We start from the raw sequence: 24,822 nt of genomic DNA on the forward strand, positions 1-24,822 counted from the left end.
GTATTCTATAAACTCTCAAGTTGGGCTGACTTGTTTTTCAATTGTCTCAACCAATTACTAGTTGTACAATCTTGCATACATACATCAATCATCTTATGTCTATTTCTTCATCTATTGTATAAAGTGAAGATAATAATGCAACCTATCTCATGGGACTCAAATGAGGATTTAGTGAAATAATACATGTAACTTGGCATATGGTAACCACTCAATAACTATTACAGTGGTACCCTTAGATATGAATTTAATTTATTGTGTAACTGAGCTTGTAAGTCAGTCAACTCGTATATCAAACTGCCGATACTGGACCTGTGCACCAACATGCCAACTAGCGGCAGATTCCCGAATCTCGACTCGTATCAGAATTTCGCTCATATCTCGAACAAAAATATGGACCTAGTCCCAGCTCGTATTTAAAAAAAATTGTATGTTGGTCTGTTCGTATCTCAAGGCACCACTGTAATCCTCTTTTTATATAATGGCCTATCAATAAATGTTGAAAACTAGAAGTGACATATGTTGCTATTGCTATTGCTGGTAAATTAAAAGTATGGCCATTAGGAAAGAAGCCAAAGAGTCTTCAGGAAGAAATCATCTTGGGGATTGATAGAAAAAATAGCTAGTATATCCAAACGTCACTAAAACTCCTCCCTTCAAGTAAAAGCATGCCAAAATATAGCCACAGTAAACAAAAAAAGTTTTTGCTTGATCTAATAATTAAGGTTTAAAAAAAAAAAAGAGACTCTGGAAATCAATGTGCTTAACTACAATGACTCCTCTCCCCACCGAGAGAGATAAGGTGGCTGTGTATGTAGTTACAGGAATTTGTTTTCCACAGATCTCATACAGAAATACAACCCCAAGGGTCTTCAGTGAAATGTTTTCTGTCATAATAGTCAGTGTGTTGATATTAAGAATTACAAGGTTTCTTGTGAAAAACAAAACTATACTTACCTGGAGGCAAATGATCCAGAATCTTCTTGGATCATTCTAGATAGTTAACAGAACTAACCTGACTAAGATCAGTACCCCCTACACACATCCTTAGGTTTGGATCCTGTGAAGATTCAGAGTAACAAATGTGGTCTGGCTCAGGACCCACTCCTAAAGCTTAACACAAATGTGAGGGGAAAACCCTCTGTGACATTCAAACCACTTTGGTTTGGTTATAGAAAATCTGAAACCACATCACCATCCATCTCTTAAGAGAACAGCTGTTGAGAACTGATTTTCTTAGCCTCAAATGTAATCTGCTGATATGATTAATTTGTAACTAGGGGATCCCCCTTCATGTATACCATGACAGCTTTCTTAAGTATACTGTACCCTATTTTAAGCTTAATATTGAAAGGACCAGTTTTCTGTTTTCCTTAAGTATCATAACTACAATTTATCAAACACTTATGTCCCTTTAAGTACTGTTTGCAAAGGCTGTATTAATATTAAACTAAGTGCATGGCCTTATCAGAAAACATAATCATACTGAGAACACCAGGGAAGCTTATGATAAATGGTTATGAGATAAAATAGCTATCTTGAAATTTTTCACTTTCATTCCTTTTTTTTCCTTCTTCTTCTTTTCCAAGTGAGAGGAGGGAAGATAGACTCCCACATGCACCCCAACCAGGATCCACCCGGCAATCCCTGTCTGGGCCCAATGCTCTGGGCCATGCTCGCAACAGCTTTTTTTTAGCATCTGAGGCAGAGGCTCCAGGGAGCCATCTCAGTACCTAGGGACGATTCACTTGAACCAATCGAGCCATGGCTGAAGGAAGGGAAGAGAGAGAGGAACAGAGAAGGGGGGTACAGAAGTAGATGGTTGCTTCTTCTGTGTGCCCTGACCAGGAATTGAACCCGGCACGTCCACACACCAGGCCAATGCTCTATCACTGAGCCAACTGGCCCGGGCATCACTTTCATTCTTTTAACTCCAATTTTTTTCTGCCACCCACTCTTCATAATACTTTCCCCTCCAAAAATACCAAAAGAAACCATTTGGGAGACATATAAAAAGACAATATTTATTTTATTCAAGCTTTCTTATAAGAAGTTAAACACAATGATCCCTAGTTGAAGGCATTACCAAAAATATTAACATTGGTTCACATATCCCTTTAGCGCCCACATGAAGAAAACACTTATCTGAATGAAAGGGTAAGTATGAACATTCTTACAGTAGGGTTACTTAGGTATGCGGAGAAAAACAATCTATATAGGTTAGACATAAAATAGTACAGGAACCTACTAGTTTCCTACAGGTGATGAAGATCCTATTGATGTACAGGGTGGGGCAAAAGTAGGTTTACAGTTGTGAGTACAAAAAACACAGTTTATTCTTGTATTATTATTTATTCATTATTATGTTACTGTCCATATGAACTGTAAACCTGCATTTTCCCCACCTTGTATTAAAGTCTCCAAGAGCTTGCAATTCCTGGGGATCACTTTTGAACAATTATAAAACAGACATAGCTAGCTAGCTATTCCCATGACCCACTGCCCCCTTTTCCCTCAACTATTTTCCTGCTAAAAGAGCAGGATGGAAAAAAATACAATTTCTCCACTCCCAGGATGCATGACTGTCAGCATCAGTAGTTCCTTGAGTAATAAGAATATCAAAACAACACCCCCACACACACACTTCCCTTTAAATAAGGCAACAGGAAAAATGTCTTTGGGTGAGGCATCTCGGTGTTTTGCTTCCCAGAGAATTATAAAAGACCTGGCTAGGAAGTAATCTCATTCCTACAAAGAAAAACTAAATATTTCTTTTAGAGAACAGCAGAACAGAGTGGGACATCCATGCTTGCCTCCCAGCCTCAATCTGACCTCAAAAATAAAAGTGCGGGGAGGTAACACCTTGGCACCTACCCTCGTTCTGAGTCCCAATTTCCTTAGAAAAGCTAGAGACACAGTTTACCCCTCTGCAGTGTGACAGGCTGCCACTTTTCCCCAAATCTATGAAGAGCAGAGACCTCTGATCTCCCTTCCCCTAACAGCAGGAATTACAAGTAGCACCATCAGATTAATACAAATGGGTGTGTTTGGAGAACTGGTGATATAAATTTCTCAAGTTCTTACCAGTAATCTGAGTCTATGTATGTAAGGATTGAAGTGGTTGGGGGGGGCAATGCCATCTTCATACTCCTTTAAATTTGGAAGAAGGAGGAGTAGAGGGAATATATATGTTACGGGGATGTGTGAGAATGGAACCCTAACATACACAAACATAATGCATACAAACACTGGAGCCTTGGATGTGGGCTATCTATATAAGACAGGAAACCTACTATTTGTGACAGAAGAGAAAAGAGGAAAACAAAACTATTATTTTTATCAAGCAAACAGCAAAGTTCTAAGTGAAGATAACATCTCTTTACTGTTTAGAAAATATGCAGAGAAATAGTAAATGCTGAAGACCAAGACTGTCAAATAAACACAGATTCACACAAAAGTGACAGAATAGGCAAGAACTCGTCATTGTTTCTCAGTCTCCTCACACTCTTCCTGACATACAAATCACTCCTTGCTCCTCTAGGTGCTCTGAGCGGACTTACATTCTCACATCTATGGAAAGGTGAAAGACTACAAGGGAAAGTGCAAAAGGGGAGATCGAGGATGGGGATCAGGGAATGGAAAGGTCTGAAAGAGGACTGGTGGCTAAAAAGAAAGCGGTAAGAACTGAGGAGTCCCAACCAGACGGCCATTCCTTTGAGAGAGGTACTGCACACCTGAGGGCCTGGCCCAATCTGGACACATTGGAAATACTTGACTGAAGTAGCACAGGTGAAGAAAGAGTAAATAATACATCATTAGAGAACACAATGGTTCAAACTCTACTATCCAATAAGTCATTCTGTCTCTGCTTCCCTAGAAAAGCCTTCAATGGCTTTGAAAGGTTTTGGTAAAAGAAGTGGCCACTGCCTGACCTGTGGTGGCGCAGTGGATAAAGCGTCGACCTGGAACACTGAGGTCACCGGTTTGAAACCCTGGGCTTGCCTGGTCAAGGCATATATGGGAGTTGATGCTTCCAGCTCCTCCTCACCTTCTCTCCCTGTCTCTCCTCTCTTTCTCCCTCTCTGTCTCTCTCTCCTCTCTAAAAATTTAAAAAAAAAAAAAAAAAAAAAAAAAGAAGTGGCCACTGCTTTTTCTGTAGTTGTCATCATCATGGCCAACACTGATGCCTGGGCCTTTCAAAGTAGAGGAAAATGCTGTGGACAGGGTGTTGATTCCGGACTCTTCTATTTTAAGCCAAAAACATTACTAAAAAGAATCCCAAACAACAGAGAACAGATTTTTTTGTTTCAATTTTGTTTGCTAGACGTTCTCTGTGACTCAAGTTTGGCATTAGCATTTGCGCCTAAACACGAGCTCCCCCCCACAAGTAAAATTTGTTGCTACTGTTTGACACAAAGAATTCAACACAGGCACAGACCCCTCAGGAAGTTGTCAGAATTCTTGGTAAGACTACCTCGACTGTCATCATCACTTTTTGCTTTGCCTCCTAGTTTGAGACCTTCACAAAAGGATGCCTGCTTTTATAATTCAATGAGAATAACTCCACTTTCTTCTCCAAAGGGCCTGTTATTTTTAGTTTTTTGGTGCATAGCTCAACATAAAAACCTGTGGCTCTTACGAGCTTCCTGTTTTTAAATGGTCCAGTAGTTGCGATTTCTGTTTAACAAGTTCCCAGATAGTGAATGGAGAATGTGATGAATCGTCACAAGGTCACATTGAAGGTTAAAATAAATTATTGCCGTCACTGAGAGGTTTTCTTCAGGTTTTCTATCAGCACTATAGAATCAGTCTCTTCTTTGGCTTGCTTCTCATAGATGTCATACTTCTTCCAGTGCTAGAGGAAAGGAAACAAAACAAACGCCAATGACTTTCTAAGTAACGTTTTTTCCCTGAATACTCACAGGCAATGCTTATTTTTAGCTTTGTATGCAAGGAACCATGAGTGTGTGTTTCCTGTTACGTTTTCTTTTGACCTAAGAATCTTCATCTATTTAAAAATTAATGAAACAAAACAGTCAGGAGTGAATCTTAAAGAGAGAAAAGGCATGGGATTGTTATGTGACACTGAATGGGTATCTTTAAAAATAAACACACTTGGACATCTCTAAAATTAAAAACAAAGTCTGTTAAAGAAGAATAAAAGGCTGACATACTTTTCTTACTTTAACTGTTTTTACCTTCATTTCTTACCAATCAAATTTGACCACTGCTCCAGCGATATAGTGGGTTCAAAAAGTCAACTAGCATCTTAGTAAATGGCAGTGTTAAACATCCCAAAAGTCTTAGTGCAGTTAAAACTTTTGAAAGACACTATATTAACAGCTTCATGTAACACCATTTGCTAGAACAGGGGATTATTATGCATAAATTAAGCTCACCCTGAACTCAATTTAAGCCAATATCCTGGGGTCCTTGCTGTCTTTACTTTTAAGTCAAGAGAAAGCGTATAACCTGAGCTCAGTCCCCTCATCTGTAAAAGAAAGTTGTTAGACTAAACCAAGGGTCAGCAAACTATGGTCTAAGGGCCAAAGTAGTAGACCATCTGTTTTTGTTAATAAAGTTTTATTGTAACACAGCCACACCCACTGGTTGCTGTATTGTCTATGGCTGCTTTCATGATACAACAGCAGTGTTGAATTGCTGTGACAGAGACCAATGGCTTGCTAAATCAAAAATATCTTTTGTTGGCTCTTTTTATCTTCAGGTTTTACATTCACAGATTCAACCAACCCCAGACCAAAAACAGTATTTTCAATTCAAGGTTGGTAATCTGCACATGTGGTGGGCAACCTGTATGCAACTATGTTATCTTAGTTAAAGGTCTTGAGCATCCTGGATTTTGGTATCTGCAGGGGTCCCTGGAATCAACCTCCACAGATACAGACAACTCTCCTTTACAGAAATAGTTTGCCAAACCCTGCCTAGATTATTTCTAAGTTCTTTTTCTGATTTTATGTTCTACTATTCTATAAGCCTAGGAAAGGAAACAGAAAGAAGAAAAATAGAAACAAGAGCAACAATGGTTATTCAGCTGCCTCAGGTTGAGCAAGTGGGGTTGGACTAAGCAAGTAAAAACCATTCAGTTTTAGAAAGCCTATGGGGAAATGAGCTGGAAAACACTGCTGGAAACATCCAAATTAGTCTAAATCAGTGATTATCAACTTCCGGTCCATGGACTGGTGCTGGTATGTCAGAAATTTCATGCCAGTCCACAAAAAAGTTAACCACCCTGATGTTGTATGGAGATTATAGAGTATAATAACCACTGGGTTGAAAACCACTAGTCTAAATAAGTTATATAACGCTGATACTCCTAGTGGAATGGCTAAAATAAGAAATACTGACAAGCCTGACCTGTGGTGGCACAGTGGATAAAGCGTCAACCTGGAATGCTGAGGTTGCTGGTTCAAAACCCCAGGGTTGCCTGGTCAAGGCACATACAGGAAGCAACTACTATGAGTTGGTGCTTCCTGCTTCTCTCTCTCTCTCTCTCTCTCTCTCTCTCTCTCCTCTTTCTAAAAAAAAAAAATCAATCAATAAAAAAAAGAAATAATGACAGTTCCAAGTGACAAGAATCTGGGGTAACTGAATCTTTCATATATTGTTTGTGGAAACATAAAATAGTATAGCCACTGAAAATAGTCTGACAGTTTCTTATAAAGTAAAACATATGCTTATTGCATGACCTAGAAATCCCAATCCCATGTGTTTACCCAAGAGAAATATATATGTCCACACAAAGACCTCTACATGAGCTTTTATAGGAGCTTTACTCATAAAAGCCAAAAACTAAAGACAACCCAAATGTCCTTGAATAAATGAATGATTAAATAAACTATGTATGGTACAACCATATTATGGAATACTGCTAGTAATAAAAACAAATGAACTTTAGCCCTGGCCGGTTGGCTCAGTGGTAGAGCGTCGGCCTGGCGTGCAGAAGTCCTGGGTTCGATTCCCGGCCAGGGCACACAGGAGAAGTGCCCATCTGCTTCTCCACCCCTCCCCCCCTCCTTCCTCTCTGTTTCTCTCTTCCCCTCCCGCAGCCAGGGCTCCATTGGAGCAGGGTTGGCCCGGGCGCTGAGGATGGCTCTGTGGCCTCTGCCTCAGGCACTGGAATGGCTCTGGTTGCAGCAGAGCGAAGCCCCAGGTGGGCAGAGCATTGCCCCCTGGTGGGCGTGCTGGGTGGATCCCGGTCGGACGCATGCGGGAGTCTGTCTGACTGCCTCCCTGTTTCCAACTTCAGAAAAGAACAAAAAATAAAAATTAAAAACAAATTAACTATTGATACACACAACAACATGGATGTCTCTTACGTGCATTATGCTAAGAAAGAAGGCAAACTCAAAAACTATGTGCTGCATGATTCCATTTATATGACATTCTGGAAAAGGCAAAACTTTACAAACAGAAAACAGATCAGTGATTTCAAGGGTATAGGGTGAGGGAATAAGGGTTTATTGCAAAGGGGCAAAAGGGAACTTTTGGAGGAGTGATGGATATGTTCTACATTTTGATAAGAGAGGTAGCTATAAAATTGCATTCATTTCCTAAGATTCTTACAATGTTTTTTAAAGTAAATTTTATTGTATGGAAAAAGCAAATCAACAAACCTGATTTCAAAAAACTAAGAAATGCACAGATTTCTAATAAAAAAAAATCTGAAGAAATTATATAACCTCAAAAAAATGGCTTATTCAATAAATGGCACTAAGACAACTGGCTAAGTATTTGAAAAATAAAGTTAAACCTTACTTCACAGCCTACATAGATAAATTGCCTATGGATTCATGACTGAAATCTAAAAAACAAAATCAAATAAGTACTAGAAAAATATATTGGGCAACACTTATATAAATGAGGTAGATAGAATTTTCTACACATAAAAAAAAAGGATTTGACTTCATATGAGATAAAAAAATATTTGTACATCACTAATGACAAAAGCAAACACAGATGACAAGCCAAAGAATTAATATCTGACATATAAAAAGAGCTTTACAATCCCTCAAGGACAAGATAAATACTGCAGGGAAAAATGGACAAGGAATAAGAATTGCACAGAAGAATCAATGCAGGCCAATGAACATATAAAAATATATAAAAGTTGATATGTAAATTAAAACAAAATGCCCTTTCCTCACATATCAAGTTGGCAAAGATTTTTTTAGTTAGATACATTCAGGCAAAAGCATGGGAAAACAGCCATTCAGACATACCACTGGTAAACTGATAGGTATATAAATTGGTACAATTAAGTTGTGATCCATGCTTCTTTAAAAAGTTTAAGTGTGTGTATTCTAGTGTCTCCGTTTCTTTACTATGAAGAAATGAGACCCGATATATGCAACCAGTGTTTGACAGCATATATTATATATTTTTATACTTTAGTAAAATAGATCTACCTCATCTTTTTAAATCTCTACATAATATCTCATTGCATGAATGCACAATAACATATTTAACCAGTATCCTGAACAGATACTTAACCTGTATTTCCTTTCTGGATGACAATTTGTGAATACCAAAGTGTTTAAAATGCACATACTGTCCTTTGATCCAGCAATCTTACTTGTAACAATGTATCCCAAGAAAGTAATAAAATATATCTGCTAGTATTAACTGTGAAATGATGCCTAGAATAATGAAATTTAGAATTCATCTTAATGCCCAATAATAGAGACTTTGTTAAGTACATTATGATATATTCACACAATATAATACTATTTATTTAACCATTGAAAAGTATATTATAGAGCCAGGGTTAGTAAAGTTTTTGTTTTTTTTGTAAATAGCCAGATAACAAATATTTTCAGCTTTGAGGACCATATATATAGTCTCTGTCCCAATAACGCCAACTCTGCTAATGTAGCTTGAACTCAGTCATAAATAATATATAAATGAATAGGCATAACTGTGTTCCAACAAAAGTTCTTTATTTTTTTATTAATAGAGAACAAGATTTTATTCCATGAGATGTTTTTCAGGTTTCAGCTTTATCTATCTATCTATTTATTTGTTTATTTTGGGTGGGGAGAGAGAGAAACAGTGATTTGTTGTTCCATTTATTTATGCATTCACTGGTTGATCTGGTTGACTCTTGTATGTGCCCTGGTTGATTCTTGACTGGGGATTGAACCTGCAACCTTGGTGCATCAGGACAATGCTCCAACCAAATACCTAGCTAGAGCCCAACAAAACTCTATTTATAGACATTGAGATTTCAATTCTATATAATTTTCATGTGCCATGATGTAGTATTCTTCTTTAGATATTTTTTCAAATATTTAAAAGTATAAACACCATTTCTAGCTTGTAGGCTGTACACAAACAAGTGGCAGGATTTGGCCTATGGTGCATTGTTTAGAGAGAAATCCTTGAACAAAGGTGGTGGTTGGCAGCATGGTTTTTAGAGTCCCCAAATGCCACCATAAAAACTGCAAGTAGGAAAGCAAAACCAAAATCCATGGACACAATCTACAATAAAACCAGATGAAAATCATTCCCTCACAAACCCTGAAATATGAGCTGGGGACAAATTAGAGATCCTTTCAAGAGCAAAATGGTATCAGCTGTGGACATGTCTGCAGCGAGAATCAGCAGGGCAGCTGATAGATCTGAGAACTGGGAAATAACTCTCTCAGACCTCAGCAAGCTAATTTATGGACAACTGAGGCCCACAGGGGTTTACATCTTTAAAGAGTGACTGAGTGCAAGGAGTCCATGGTACAGTCAGGAGCTGCCTGGGCCCAAGAACTCTCAAAGCCACACAGAGCTCCCTTCCAGGGCAAAGTCCCACTCTGAGGAGAAACTGTTGGGAATGGACTCCACGTTGGCCAAGCAAGGGATAAGAGAGACAAAACAAAAAATCCAGATAGAAGAGACAGAAAACAATTAGCTATAATTTTGAACAATTCTCAGAAACAATAAAAGATGGAACTCTATAGTTATAAAATTAGAAAAAAATATATATCCTAAATCAAACTTCCTTCTAAAACTTCAGGAAAATGATTTCATGTAAACATAAGCAACAGAATAATATCCTTACAAAATTAAAACAAGACAGAAAGCTATGTCCACCAAAAATGATGAAAATTAAAATCTAGTATTTAAAATCTAGCTAAAGCATATTAAGAAAATGTGATATGGCATGAAAAAATCTATGTAGTATGGAAGGATATAAAAATGCAGAGTAAGAAAAAAATGACATGATAAAATGCAAGAAAAAATAAACAGTAAAAGCAAATCATTTCAGAAATGAAGACTAAGCTAGAAAGAACACAGGAGCAAATAAACACAACAGATAATACCTTAAAAGAAACAGAAGATGAAAAGGAGGATTATTTTAATCTAAAAGAAATGAACATGATAAAAAAAATTACTCAAGAGGATGGGCAAATATCAAAGACAGGCAAAAAAAGAAGGAAACAGAATAACTAAAGTCTATAAGTGAAGACATTTTTACTGAAATTTTTTAAAAAATCTGAAACTACATACTGAAAAGGCACATCATATCCATTGGACACTTAACCCAGAATGAGCAATAACATCAGGATATATTCTGGTAACATTATTGGCCTTTGAAGAAAACAAATCTTTTGACAATCAGGCAAATAAATAAATAAGCAAACAAATAGATAGATAGATAAATAAATAAAACCCAAGTGTTTTAATACAGAAAGAAAAATATATTGTCAGCAGACTTTAGCAACATTTTATGCCAGAAAATAAAAAAAGAATGACATATTTAAGATACCCAAGGCAAGAATGTGTGAATCATAGATTTTTTATCCAGCTAAAATGATTTTCCGTTATTGATGCAGCAAAATCCATCAATGTATGAATATTTCAGGAAATTTTGGTCCTCTGAATCCTTCTTGGAAAAAATCAAACAACCAAAATGACTGGGGAGACACATAGACCGGTAGCAAACATCAAATACATACCTAAACAGATAAGGGTAGAAGGGACACAATATAATACATAATGGCCTTATGCAGTGACAATGTAGATACTGAGCAACTTTAAAAATGGGGAAAGAATGGGGGAGAACATATGGAAGAAATGCTCTTTTCAATAATCATTGAAACTTATAATTTGCCGGAAGTTCAGAAATTCCTTTAGTTTCATCTATTTCTTTCCCACCTGTTAAATTTAAATAAAATGAAATATGACTATTTCATTAAAATATATCATATGATTGGTTAAAAGTGCCGAGTGGGGAATCGAGATGCCTGAGTTCAGATCCCAGCTCTGACACTTGCTGGTGAAGTGTGGGTCCTGTCTCCGCCTTGTACTAGCACTACAACCTTGAACAAGTTCCATGTAATCCCCCTCGTGCCTCCCTTTCTTCATCTGTACCACGGAGGTAACACCTACCGCAGATGGGAGAAGAAATTAACGAGTGAAGCACTTTGAAAAGTACCTGGTACACAGTGAAAGTTCAGTAAATATGACCAATTACTATTATTCTTGTTACTGCTATTATTCCATTTACTAATAAAAGTTATTTCTGTTTTTCTATGTTCATATCACATTAAATACGATTATGTCTGGGTGGTAGGATTGAGTGATGTTTCTCTTTTGATTATCTGTATGGCTAATTTATCTACAATGAATATATATATTGCTTTAAAAGAAAACTTTTTAATTTTTAAAACTATATCCTGAACGAATGTTCCTTTCATTGCTTTCTGGGCTGCACAGGAATAAAGCAGTCTGCTTCAGTGAGATGAACACGGCAGCAGGAAAGGTTTCGAAGGACACATTGTTTTTTTCAATTGCCTTCATTTCTGAAAAGGATTACTCTCATTTTCCCTCACCATCAGCATCATGATCTGCCCCCGAGCACTGCTATTATGTCTACGACCATGTAAGATAAAAGGAACAGATGGAAAGGCTCTGACCTGTTCTTCAATTTTGTAAATTATATGTGGGTGTAATTTTAAAATTACTTACAGAAAAAAGTATAGTTCCAGGAAATGATCAGTTCATACTTTAATTCTCACACTGCTGATTTTTTAAACAAGGTAATCAACAACAGAATAATAGCCAGTGATGAAAAACATCATAATGAGAGAAATCAGTGTTGAGGAGGCTAACACAACATTTAGTTGCAAGTCATGTACAGCTTTTTTAAATATTTTCAAGAAGTAAACTTCATAGGATAATGGAACATCAATTCTCAATTGAAGAGTACTTTCAAGGTCTGGTTAAGTGGGTTTCATGCACCTAAGCACCACGCAAAACACAGGCCTTTTGTATACAAGTCAACTGATTACACATCCCAGTCTTCTTCAGAGCAACATTCCCAACAGGAAGTTGAACAATATGAATTGTAAGTCCCACGCCTTAAAATTACTGCAATTTCAAAAAAGAACTGTTCAATGTGGTACAGAGAGGACTAATTTGGTACCATTTGTGATGGATAATAATCCAACTCCTCACTTTAAAAATCGACAATTAGAGAATATAACCAATTAGAGAAACCCTAAAGTAAATGTACAGAGGCTTTTGCAATAAATATTAAGTTCTTCAGAGTTTGCTTAAGTATGGCAAAACATTAGTTTAATAAAGTATATATGAAACGGACCATTGGGCATCTTTTGTAAGAAAAGGTTAGAGAAGAACATATTTTGATCCCATGTAAAAACCACTAATATATATATTATATATTACTCGCTTCACAAGTCATCTCCCAAGACCCAGGCCACTGTTGTCAGCTGGGTGTTCTGTAAACATCTCAGACTCAACATATCATGAATTGACGTCATCCTTCTCTACAAGCCTACTTCTTTTCACGGAAGCAGTGATCACAAGTCATAACTGAGCTAGCTGTGGCTTATTCTTGAAATCTCAGAAATCTCAGTAGTTAAAACCTACTTTAGCTGGCAAAAATGTAAGATTTATAATAAAACTGTTGACAATAATCAAGGTAATGTAATAAGACTATCAATGTAAAAAACAAACTCCTTATGTGAACAATTAAAGGAAAGGGTATTTGATAATGCTAAAAAAATCGATAATTAAAGGGAAAGAATTAAACATAGTTCCTGCCTTTGTAGCAGAAACTGAATTTTAGAACAACCAGAGTCCAGCTGATGACTGAAAGCCGTGCTTTACAGAAGAGTGCCAGCTTATCAGTGTAGATTAAATGACAGATGACAAAAACCATCATTTCACGACCCCTAGTGTAATTAGTGATTCAAGCAAGGGTATCAAGTGGCATAAAAAGCATTAGCTGAAGAGTTGTCGGGGTGCTAACATGCCACCACACAGATTATCTTTCACTGGCAAGGGGTGGGTGATGAGTGTAGATGGCAGGAGGGAACATGCTGGTATCACCTTAAATACAGCTGTCAATCTTAGCCTCACTACTGGTGAGACAACTCGATACTTATCACCTGTCTCCTGACAGTTGGGACAGTTGGAAAATGTTAATTTGGACTGAGTATTAGATGATATTAAGAACTGCATAATTCTTAAAGTGTGATCATGCTCTTTTGGCCACACAGGATAGCATTCTTGGTTTTTAAAGAGATATACTGCCTAGCCTGTGGTGGTGCAGTGGCTAAAGCCTCCACCTGGAATGCTGAGGTTGCAAATTTGAAACCGGGGGCTTGCCGAGGTATGGTCAAGGCACTTGTAAGAAGCAACTACTGTAAGCTGATGCTTCGCACTCCCCCCAGTTCTTTCTCTCTCTCTCCTCTAAAATCAATAAATAAAATTTTTAAAAACAAAAGTATAAAGAGATATACTGAAGTGTAAAAAAAATGATCTGAAGTCTACTCCAAGTTAAAAAGCTGCTTTCCCATTAGGAATGCAAAACTGGCACAGTTCTGAAAATATAATTGGTTTTCAAGAAGCAGGGGAAGAAGAGATCTTTTTTCTTTTGTGGATGAAAAGAAAACACAGATGCAAAGGAGAAGCAATCCCCTGTGTGCACCCCCTCCCCAATATGGCCAGCAGCCCAATTAGTCACAGAGAAAAGGCAAACAGCAAAGGAACAGGAATAAATACTGTTGTCCAAAATGTTACTACAGTGATGAACAAAACATTGTCAAAACACTAGAAACCTTAAGGAAAACTACACAGCAGTTTTAATTTATTTGTGGCCACACCTAAATGAGTTTCTTTAAAAAACATTATTGATGGTATAGTGTGGAAGGAAGTATTTAGAAAGGGCATGGATTATTTCTTTGGATTATGAGTTGATAACTTGAGCTATAACAGCTTCCTGATCAGGTTCTGCAGTTTTCTCCCTATGGACTAGTCCTTGAGAAATTTCCCCAATGTCCTCATCTCTTAAGTGAGAGGATAGGACCAGACTTTAGAGTTTTGAAAATTTATAATTAAAGAAATATAATTAACCATGTAAGTCTCCACCTTATTAGATGAACTCTAGGGGCTATGTACATTCAATAATTCGATGATTCTAGAAATAAAAGGTTAGTCTTTCTCGCTAGAGTTACAGTTCAATTTGGGAGGAATGCTGCCATTTAGAGAAAGAAGACTGTTTATTCGGTTAAAAAAGAAACATAAAAATATGTTCTATTGCCCTATAGCCAGTCTGGCATTTTTATTATACTTTTAGTTTAAAACACTGATTTTATTTAATGGTCTGTAACCATCACAAACAAAAACATCATATGCTTTTAGTGGTCCATCTTGTCAGTGTGTCTGCTTCACTAAATTACAGCATTATCTGACTCATTGGGGCAACGTGTTATCCTCTAGACAGCAATTGAAAAAGAGCAATTTTCTCATCTCTGAGGAAGATAATTGATCTGATTTAGCTGTCAATGTTACCATCGTTCACACTATCACTGAGGCTTGAAATCTTGAAATTATTTTTTACTCTCTCCCCACTTTTCATCACCCACACAGACTCACCAAGTCTAATGAGTTTCCTTGAACAGTGTCTCCTCCATCAATTTCCTCTGCTACTACCCTGGTTCAAGTCCCTATTATCTTTCAGAGGTGGATGACTAGAATATTTTCTGTTCCCTTAATAACTTATACAGGGTTTCTTATTATCATAAAAGTAATACAGGCTCATTATAGGCAATTTGGACATTTCAGAAAGGAAGAGAGAGAATGCTACCAATTATCCACAATCCTTCTGCCTAGAGATGATCATTTTGATCCATTTTCAACCACTCTTTGTTCTATATAGATATTCATTCATTTTTTAAAAATTAGGATAATACACTACCTATTTATAATGTTTCTTACTTTTATATCATGAATATTTTACTATGACACTAAATGCTTTGGAAACCTAACTTTTTAAAAACTAATTTCATTTGCTGAGGTTTCATTGGTTTCTGATTTTTTTATACTTTATTGATTTTAATTTATTGTGTTTACATAGATTCAAGTGTCCCACTGAATACATCCCCCTTGCCCACTTCCCCCCAATGCCCTCCCCCCTTCCCTCCAGGATTTGCTTTTCTGCTCTAATTTTTCATGTTACAAATGCTGCACTGACCATCCTGGTGCCACTGTTGGATTATTTCCTTATAATAGATTCCTAAAAGTGTAATTACAAGATCAAAGATTCTTGTTACAGTTTACAAAGTTGCTCTCCCGCAAGAATATATAGCATTTCACAGATCCCCCAGGGGTGCACAAAAAATTCAAGTTCCCCACCCACTTGTTAACACCGGATATGATCACTGTTTAGAAAGTTATCAGGCTGGAAATCTATATCTATCGATGCACTGGTTGGCATGTCTTGTGTGTATTCGTGAGTCCAAACGTCACAGATACTGGGTATTTGTGTCATGGCACTTTGACTGGTCTTCATTCTGCTAACAGGGGTAGTATGTTAGGTCAACACGTGCAATCACAGTGAGAATTGAGAATGGCAGGGCCTGAGATAAACTGGAGAGTGACTGTGTGCTTATGATGCTAAATTGAAAAAATAAATAAATAAACATACCACGCTGGCCAAACAAAACATCTATGGGGCAAATTCAGGACTAGATACCCAATTTGCTATCATGTTAGTGTCTCCCCTCTTTAATCCGTTCTCTGCTGACTATTGTCAGAATAACATTCCTAATACTTTCCTACATCTTTTTCTAAGAACTTCCCTATCCCAACTTTCTACTTCTATCATACAGAACTCTTTGAAGGGGCTGAGGTTCTTGAGGACAAGCATTTTGTCTTACGAAAGGCAATGCAGCATGGTGGAAAAAGCAAACTCTGGAATCAGACAGTCCTAGGTCAAATCCCACCTAAACACCTACCAGCTGTGTGACCTCAGTAAAGTTACTTAACCTTACGGAAGCTCCATTTCCTCATCTGTAAAAAGGGAGCACAACACCTACACCACAGGGTGGTTATGAATAAGAGCTTGAGACTTGTTTGGAGGTTCTAGCAGGGGAGTGCAGCTACTCGTATACCCTTGACCGAAGAACGGTCCTCTCCTCTAGTGGGGAAGGTCGTCCTCTTCGACCGAGTGCGCAGCTTCAGGAGGGACGCACATGGAGCGGTGAGGGAGGAAGGGGACACCCGCCTAGCCAGCCAGATCAGCCGAATCAACCCTGGCGATCAATGGGGTGACAGATGTCGCAGCCAGATCGCCCTCACATCCAATTATGAATAAGAGAATATAGACAGTGCACTTAGTACACTGCCTGACACATAGTAGACTCTCAACAGCTGGCTACAATTGTTGCTAGAGTACTTGCACAATTCCCAACCTCCAGGGCCTCTCACAGTAGCTGATGAACTGAAGAAAGGGACGGGGGTCATCCTAAAGCAATTATGTACAACAGTGATTTTCAAAGTCTTGCCACAGACTATCTTGCCAGGATAGCAATCATCTGTGGGCACCTTTCAAATATGCAAACTCCTGGGCCCCACCTCAGACCTGCTGAATCAGGATTTCTAAAGCTAGGGCTCAGCATTCTATATTTTTTACAAGCATTCTGTTTTATTGTGACACAACTAAAGTTGAAGAACCACTGTCTGCCATAGTCACCTCAGTTATAGTGCACAATCTCCCCCTCAGGCGGCTGACTTCTGAACCAACCTGGACCTACCTGCCTAGCTGTGCCCTATCCCCCAAGGTCCGGCAGAGTTACCCCGTCTGTGACCATGACTTGGTGAATCGTCCTCGGCTGCCATGTCAGCCTCCTTACCTTCTTTCCCTAGCCACATGTAATTGTTACCACTGTGAATTTGGGGAGACCAAAGTATTATCAATAGTAATACTAATCACTAACACTAACTAAGCATCTATAACATGCCAGGCACACTAAGTGGTTTTCATGTATTAAATAAATTTAATCCACATAACAACACTATGAGGCAGGTGGATTTCATTACCTCCCATTTACAAATGTGAAAACCGAGGCACAGAGAGGTTAAGGAAGTGACATAAGGTCAAATAGATGGTAAATGACACAGCAGAGATTTGAATCCAGACAATCTGACTCCAGAGGCCAGGCTATCACCTATTATGCTGAGCTACTTCCCTGTAAGTGCCCTATGCCTGTTATTACTAGTTTAAGATACATACAACAATCTTGATATTTATTTCATTTAATGTCTTCATTATTTTATTTGGGTGAACGTGTTTATCAGAGAAACGTCAAACTCCTTTGTTCCCAGAAGGTCTTGGGATTTCTAGCCACAAATTCTAACATTCGAGAGTTTGCAGCAAACTCTAACAATTGGGGTGGATCTGCTTTACTTCCATGCATTCAGAGGCCAGATTTCCAGGCAACAGCGTGAACAAAAGCTATTTCAATTGTTTACCTATCTCTACATTGCCCCAAATCAAGCTGTAAAAATTATCCAAGAGTCAGAAGCCCCTACTGAGCTAGTTTCATAACAGAGGCTTCTCGCCCCACATGTTTGGATTAAATATTTCCCCCACACCAGAGAGAGAATGAAGTCAAGTGATATGAGATAGACAAAGTGTTTGGGGACTTCCAAAATGCTATGCTCAGAGTGAGATACAACATTTTCAATCAGTCCTTCATTAATCTTTTAGATAAAATATAGTTCTAAATAATCAAATTTGAAATGTGATTCTGACAAATGCTATAACATGGATGAACCTTGAAAACATTATGCGAAGTGGAAGAAGCCAGGCAAAAAGGGCACACAGTGAAGAGTTTTACTTGCGTGAGGTACCTAGAATAGGCAAACTCAGAGAGACAGAGAGTAAAATAGAGGTTACCAGGGGCTGGGGAAAATGGGGAGTTATTGCTTAATGGGCACAGTTTCTGTTTGGGAGGATGGTTTCACAACACTATAAATATACTAAATGCCATTGAACTTTACACTAAAAAATGGTTAAAATGGTAAATGTTATGTAATGTATATTTTACCAAACATAAAATAAATCCAATAGTGCCCCCCCCCCGCAAAAAAAAAATTGAATCTCATGGTGTCAGTGCTTACCAGGGTATCATCATTCTGGTCTCCAAACATTTCTTTAAAAATCTTGCCAGGATCAGGAATTGGAGGGAATATAATGATCTTGAGCCTTTAAGAAAACAGACATTTTTTATCAAATCTTTCACCTCATAAGAATGTCACACTTAGCCTGACCAGGTGGTGGCGCAGTGGATAGCGTGTCAACCTGGGACGCTGAAGACCCATGTTTGAAACACCAAGGTCGCCAACATAAGTGTGGGCTCACCAGCTTGAGCATGGGGGTTGCTGGCTTCAGCGTGGGATGATAGACATGACTCCATGGTCACCAGCTTGAGCCCAAGGTCACTGGCTCAGCTTGAGCCCCCAGTCAAGGCACATATGAGAAGCAATCAATGAACAACTCAAGTGCCACAACTACAAGTTGATGCTTCTCATCTCTCTCCCTTCCTGTCTGCCTCTGTCTGCCTCTGTCTGTCTCTGTCTCTTGCTTAAAAAAAAAAAAAAAAGGAACATCAAGTGTGGGTAAAGGGACCTTTAAGATAAGGAGATTATTTACACCTAAATATTTAAAAGTTTTCCAGCTTTATTGAGATATACTTGACAAATAAAAATTGTCTATACAAGTGTTATGTAAGATACGATGTTTTGATATATGTATACATTGTGAAATTATCACAATCAAGATAATTAACATATCCATCACCTCACATGGTATGATTGTGTGTATGATATCCTATCATTTAATAATAATAATGCTTTAGTTATCAGGTGGGAGTTTGCTATTTATAATTTTGACAAAAATAATCTTCTGAGAATAGGGTTTATTCCTCTTTAATTTTTTTTTTTTTTTTTTTTTTTTTTTTTTTTTTGGTGAGAGTGAGGCAGACTCCCACATGTGCCCTGACCGGGATCCACCCAGTAACCCCATCTGTGGCTGGTGCTTGAGTACCAAGCCATTTTTAGCACCTGAGGCTGATGTGCTCAGACCAACTGAGCTATCCTCAGCGCCTGGGACCACAATCAAACCAATCGAGCTACTGTCTGCAGGAGGGGAAGAGGGAGTGAAGGGGGAGAGAGAGGGGGGGAAGCAGATGGTCGCTTCTCTTGTGTACCCTGACTGGGAATCATACCCAGACATCCATACACTGGGCTGATGCTCTATCCACTAGCCACTGGCCAGGACCTGTTTCTTTTTCTTACTTCTCCCTTCTATCTTTATATATTTTTTTATTTAAAAAAACTTTTTTCCATTGATTTGAGAGAGAAAGAGAAAGGAAGAGGGAGGCGGATGGGAGAGAAACAGAGAGAGAGAGAGAAGCATCAACTCATGGTTCCATTTAGCTGTTTCACTTAGTTGTGCACTCATTGGTTGTTTCTTGTATGTGCCCTGACCAGGGATCGAACCTGTGACATAGGTGTGTTGAGAGTACACTGTATCCACTGAACCACCCAGCCAGGTCTACTTTTACTATTTATAGAACCCTTGGGTGGACTACCTCATCTCTTAGGCCTCCACACAATGGTGTGGCCCAGGGTTCAGCCTTTTGTCCTCTTTATCTCACTCACTTTATGAGCACTTTCTTCCGGTCTTAGGGCTTTACATCCATTTACACACCAAGCACTTCCCAAATTCTATCTACAGCCAAGACTTCTCGTAAAGTCCAGAATCATGTATACAACTACTTATTTAACATCTCTATTTGGATATCTCATGGGTGTCTCAATCTTTTCATGTTCAAAACTGAAGTTTTCACTTTTACATTAAAGGTACCTCTCCTTACAGATTTCTCCACCACAGTAAATGGTTCTAGCATTCATTCAGTTTGCTAAAGCTAAAAATCTAAGGGTTATGCTTGAATCCTCAATTTCCCCTACACCTCCACGGAGAAGCAGATGGTCACAACCATCAGCTAGTGTTATCAATTGTATCTCCAAAATATATCTCCAATCAAAACAGTTCTTACTACCTCCATTGCCAACCACCTAGCCCAGGTTACCTTCATTTTTCCCCTCAAACATTGCACTACTCCTAAACTAATCTGCCTGCTTCCACTCTTGCCCATTCTTCATTCAGCAACTATATATTAATCTTTTGTGACAGTAAAACAGATCATGTCCCTGCCCTGCTTAAGAACTCCAGTTTACTGCCTTATGCTCAGGATAAAATCTCAACCCCTTGCCATGGAGTACATGATCTGGCCCTGCCAATCTCTCCAACCTCATCTCCTATCACATTCTACCTTGCATACCCTACAGTCAGTCCCCAAGTTACAAACATCTGACTTATGTACAACTTGTACTTATGGATGGAGCGCCATAGGGCTATGGGCAATCAAATGCAGTTGGACATCAGTGAAAAGGATATCATTGAGTTACTTGACTACCATGGAAGAGACCTAACTAATGAAGACCTTATGGAACTAGAGCAGCAGATGATAGCATTTAGGGAAGAAACAGGGACCTAGAAACTCCAGAACTGAAAAGTTTTCTACAAAAGAGTTAGCTGATGCTTTTCATCTCATTGAACCAGGAATGGCAGTTAGAGGAGCAAGATCCTGATACAGAGAGGTTCACCAGAGTTTACCGTACAGTTACAAAAGGCCTGAGATACTGCGAGGCCATTTATGATGAGAAAGAGGAAAACTCTGGACAAACCTCCCGCAATGCTGACTTCAAGAAACTGACTCCAGCAACAGAGTCAAACCCTGACTCTAACACAGTCCCATCCTCTCCAACAAGTCCATCATCTTCTGCATCATCAAAGATTGTTTAAGGCTGGATTTGAAAATGTTTAAGTATTTATATACACAGGAAGGTATAAAGAAATGCTATGTTAAGACAAACATCTGTATAAGTTGCATTTAATAGGCAAATGTACCTGTTCCAACTTTACATGCAAATTCAACCTAAGAACAAACCTCAGAATCTATCTTATTTGTAACTCAGGGACTGCCTGTACTCCAACAAGACACATGATGCTCATCCCAGCCTTGAAGCCTTTGCACTTACTGTTCCCTTGGCTTAGAATACTCTTTCTCTGAATATCTAGCCTTTCTCCCCACCACACCCTCAACATTACTGCTCACTATATGAAGTCATAGTGTTTATGATTGTTTTATGTATATAATAGAATTATATATATATGTATATATACAGTCCAACTGCAGTTGATATATACATAGTTTTATATATCATTTATTTTATATATAATATAATTTGCTATATATAATATAATTTGTTATAATGTAGATAGGGACTTTGTCTTGTTCACTGCTTAATGCCAGCAATGAGGACAATGACTGGCACATAAACAGGCATTCAATAAATGAATGCCAAAACACTATTGACATTATGATAATATATTAGTTTAGACTCAGCTTAATAACCTTATTCCAACCATAGGTATTTACTGAAAGAGCAAATTATAGCACCAGACTAGTCCCTATGGTGGCATAGAGAAAGGAAAACATTCTCAAGGAATGAATACCATATGATACAGACAACTTGGCGACGTTCTCGTTCCTACAGAACTAAGTAGCAACCTACTTTGCATTCATACTAGACAAGTCATCTAGTTAGCAATGGTCTTCATTTCTAAAACTTCATTCCAACAGCTACCAACTAACTGTCAATAAATTGGGCACTTGAAAGAGTAGGTTCCATAGATTCCATCAACAATTCTAAACACATGTGAACAGAGCAGTCCCTGATCAAAGCCCTGGGAAACTACTCTAACATTTTCCTCACCAGAAAATGGGCATAATTTTCTTCTTTGCCATGCCATACTATCAAAATCCAGTTATAACCCAAATGCCTTTAATATACTGAGCAAATATCAAACTGAGCAAATATCAAACACCCACACAGATTAATAACCTTAGCAACCAGGTCAGCAGAAACTGTCAAACCTGCCTGAGCAGCTGCCCTACCTTTTTAGATAAAGCAGAAGTACTATGATTGCACTGGCAACAATGACTGGAATGATGAGTAACATGGTTATGTAGAGTGTGGAATTGGTCTTCTTACCTGGAAAATGAAAATCAAATAGAAAGATATGAGAAATAAAATCCTTTTAGAAATAAACCAAGGAACAGCTCTATTAGACTGGTAAGGTCACAGGTACTTCTGTCCTGCACCCCAACCATTTTCCAAAACCCTTCAATTATCTTATCTTCTGTTATCTTAGTACTGGGAGGGGGCTCCTACACCAGTGAAGCTCCATAAATGACACCTTAAAAATTCTCTGACAAAAACATCAAAACAGGAAAAAATTTATCTGAAACCAAGACTTTAAAAAAAATTATTTAGAAAATTAAATTTAACACTGATCAAGAAGAGTACATAGGTTTCAGGTGAATACTTCTATAGCATTTGACCTGTTGATTATGTTGTATAGCCATCACCCAAATCAAATCATTTTCTGTCACCTTATATTTGTCCCTCTTTACTCCCTTCCCCCTACCCTCTTCCAACTCCCTCCCCTATATCCTTATCTTAACAGTTTCAGACACTATTAATAAACATGTTATATCTGTTTAATATGTCATCTCATTAACAATGAATACCTTTTCTTATTGGTTACTTAATACTATTAGAAGACCTAAAATAATCCTAACTACTACTACTAGTATTCTTAACTGATCACCTACTATATGTATGATACCATACTAGGTGCTTCTACATGTTTATATCTATGCTATAGAGATAGATAATATTGTCACCTGTTTATACAGATGAGAAGGATAAGACTCAGAGTGGTTTACTGGCTTGTCCCTAAGGTTTTCGTAAGTGATGGAACCAAGTCTCAAATCCAGCACTGTCCAATTCCTAAGTCTTTCATTAACAGCCTTGTTATGCCTAACACATGAAATGTAGTATGTTTATTTATTCACTTATCTTTTCCACTAGGGCATGAACATTTAGAAAACATTATCAAGGCCTAACATCATTGTTTTAGGCAGCCTCTAAGATGATCTCAAAGTATCCCTGCCTCCTAAGAGTCACACCCTTGTGTAATCCCCTCCCCTGGAGGGTGGGCTGGACTAATTGACTCATTTGTAAAGAACTGAGTAGCAACACTCAGATGCTGGGATTTCATTTCCAAGGTCAGGCTATAAAAGATAGTGGTTTCCATACTGAGTGCCCCCCGATACCCTCTTTCTTGCTTGGATCACTCACTTGGAGAAGCCAGTTGCTGCTGCATCATGAGGCAGCCCTGTGGGGAGATCCATGTGGCAAGGAACTGAGGGAGGCCTCTCTATTAATTTCCTAACAAGTGCTGTAACGAATCACCACACATTGGTTGGCTTAGAACAGAAATATATTCTCTCACATTTCTTGAGGCTACACGTCCAAAGTAAAGGTATCAACAGGAACATGCTCCCTTTGAAGGCTCTAGAGAAAAATCCTCCTTGCCTGTTCCTAGCTTCATGGCTCCAGAATCCTTGCAGTGTTCCTCGGCTTGCAGCTGCATCCCTCCATCTGCCTCCATCGTCACATGATCTTCTTCCCTGTGTGTCTGTATGTCCCCATGTTTCTGTGTATCCTCACTTCTAAGAATACTAGTTATTGAATTTAGGGTCCACTGTAAGCCAGTATGACCTCATCTCAATTTGCTCATGTCTGCAAAAACTCAATTTCCAAATATGGTCACATTCACAGGTTGCAGGAGTTGGAACTTGAACATATCTTTTGGGGGGGGATATGCTTTATCCTGCTATAGTCTCCCTCCAGCAGCCAGAGAGGAATTGAGGCTCCCCAATGACCACATTAGTAGTGAGCTCGTAAGTAGGTTCTCCAGTCAAGCCTTCGGATGTGGATCTAGTCCCCATTGATAGCTTGACTGTAACCTCATTAGAGAATATAAGGAGAGGTACCTAGCTAAGTTATACCCAGATTCCTTACACCAAAAAAGAAACTGAAATGGTAAATATGTGTTTTTAAAGCCATTATATTTAGGGGTAATTTTTTATGCCACAATAGATAACTAATACAACCATGTCTGGCACATAGCTTGTTCAATTTCTCAATTAATAGGGAATTAACTACCTCAACAACCTGTCTTTGTGACTATTAGATAGCTGTTAGAAAGTCCTTAGTCTTTGGTCCTATTTTGCCCCATAGAGCCACAAAAAGTATAGCCCATTTCCTCTTCTACCTGGCAATACCTCAAATGTTAAGAATTTATCAATCATAACTCCCCAAGCTTACTTCATCAACTGTTCCTCCCTAAATTTTGAGACTCTTCAATAGGCTGATTACCCTTTCAAGGATAGATTCTAGTCTACTGATGCATCTCCTACAATGTGGTGCCCAGAATGAACACAGCACACTTCTGATGTGGCCAGGAGACTGTGTCCCACCCTGCATCATGCCCTTGTTTTATGTGTTACACCAACACTGCTGCCT

General features: G+C 38.4%; 1 protein-coding gene across 2 annotated transcripts in view; it reads right to left on the minus strand.

Annotated features, from left to right (window-relative positions):
* Positions 1–1,994: 1,994 nt before the first annotated feature.
* IL13RA1 (interleukin 13 receptor subunit alpha 1) overlaps positions 1,995–24,822 on the minus strand; it is a 59,988-nt gene continuing 37,160 nt past the window's right edge. The window contains exons 9-12 of one of the 2 annotated variants that reach the window (XR_010727808.1): positions 22,344–22,440; positions 18,439–18,523; positions 4,146–4,852; positions 1,995–3,924 (exon numbers count right to left, since the gene is read on the minus strand). Coding sequence is in view for 1 of the 2 variants with exons in the window: in XM_066249159.1 (XP_066105256.1) it covers positions 4,760–4,852; positions 18,439–18,523; positions 22,344–22,440 (275 nt within the window). In the remaining variant the exon portion in view is untranslated. Of the gene's footprint in view, positions 4,853–18,438; positions 18,524–22,343; positions 22,441–24,822 lie in introns of both variants that reach the window. The other variant, XM_066249159.1, reaches the window with a different exon arrangement.

The sequence above is a fragment of the Saccopteryx bilineata genome, chromosome X (assembly GCF_036850765.1).
Source record: "Saccopteryx bilineata isolate mSacBil1 chromosome X, mSacBil1_pri_phased_curated, whole genome shotgun sequence".
Classification (NCBI taxonomy): domain Eukaryota; kingdom Metazoa; phylum Chordata; class Mammalia; order Chiroptera; family Emballonuridae; genus Saccopteryx; species Saccopteryx bilineata.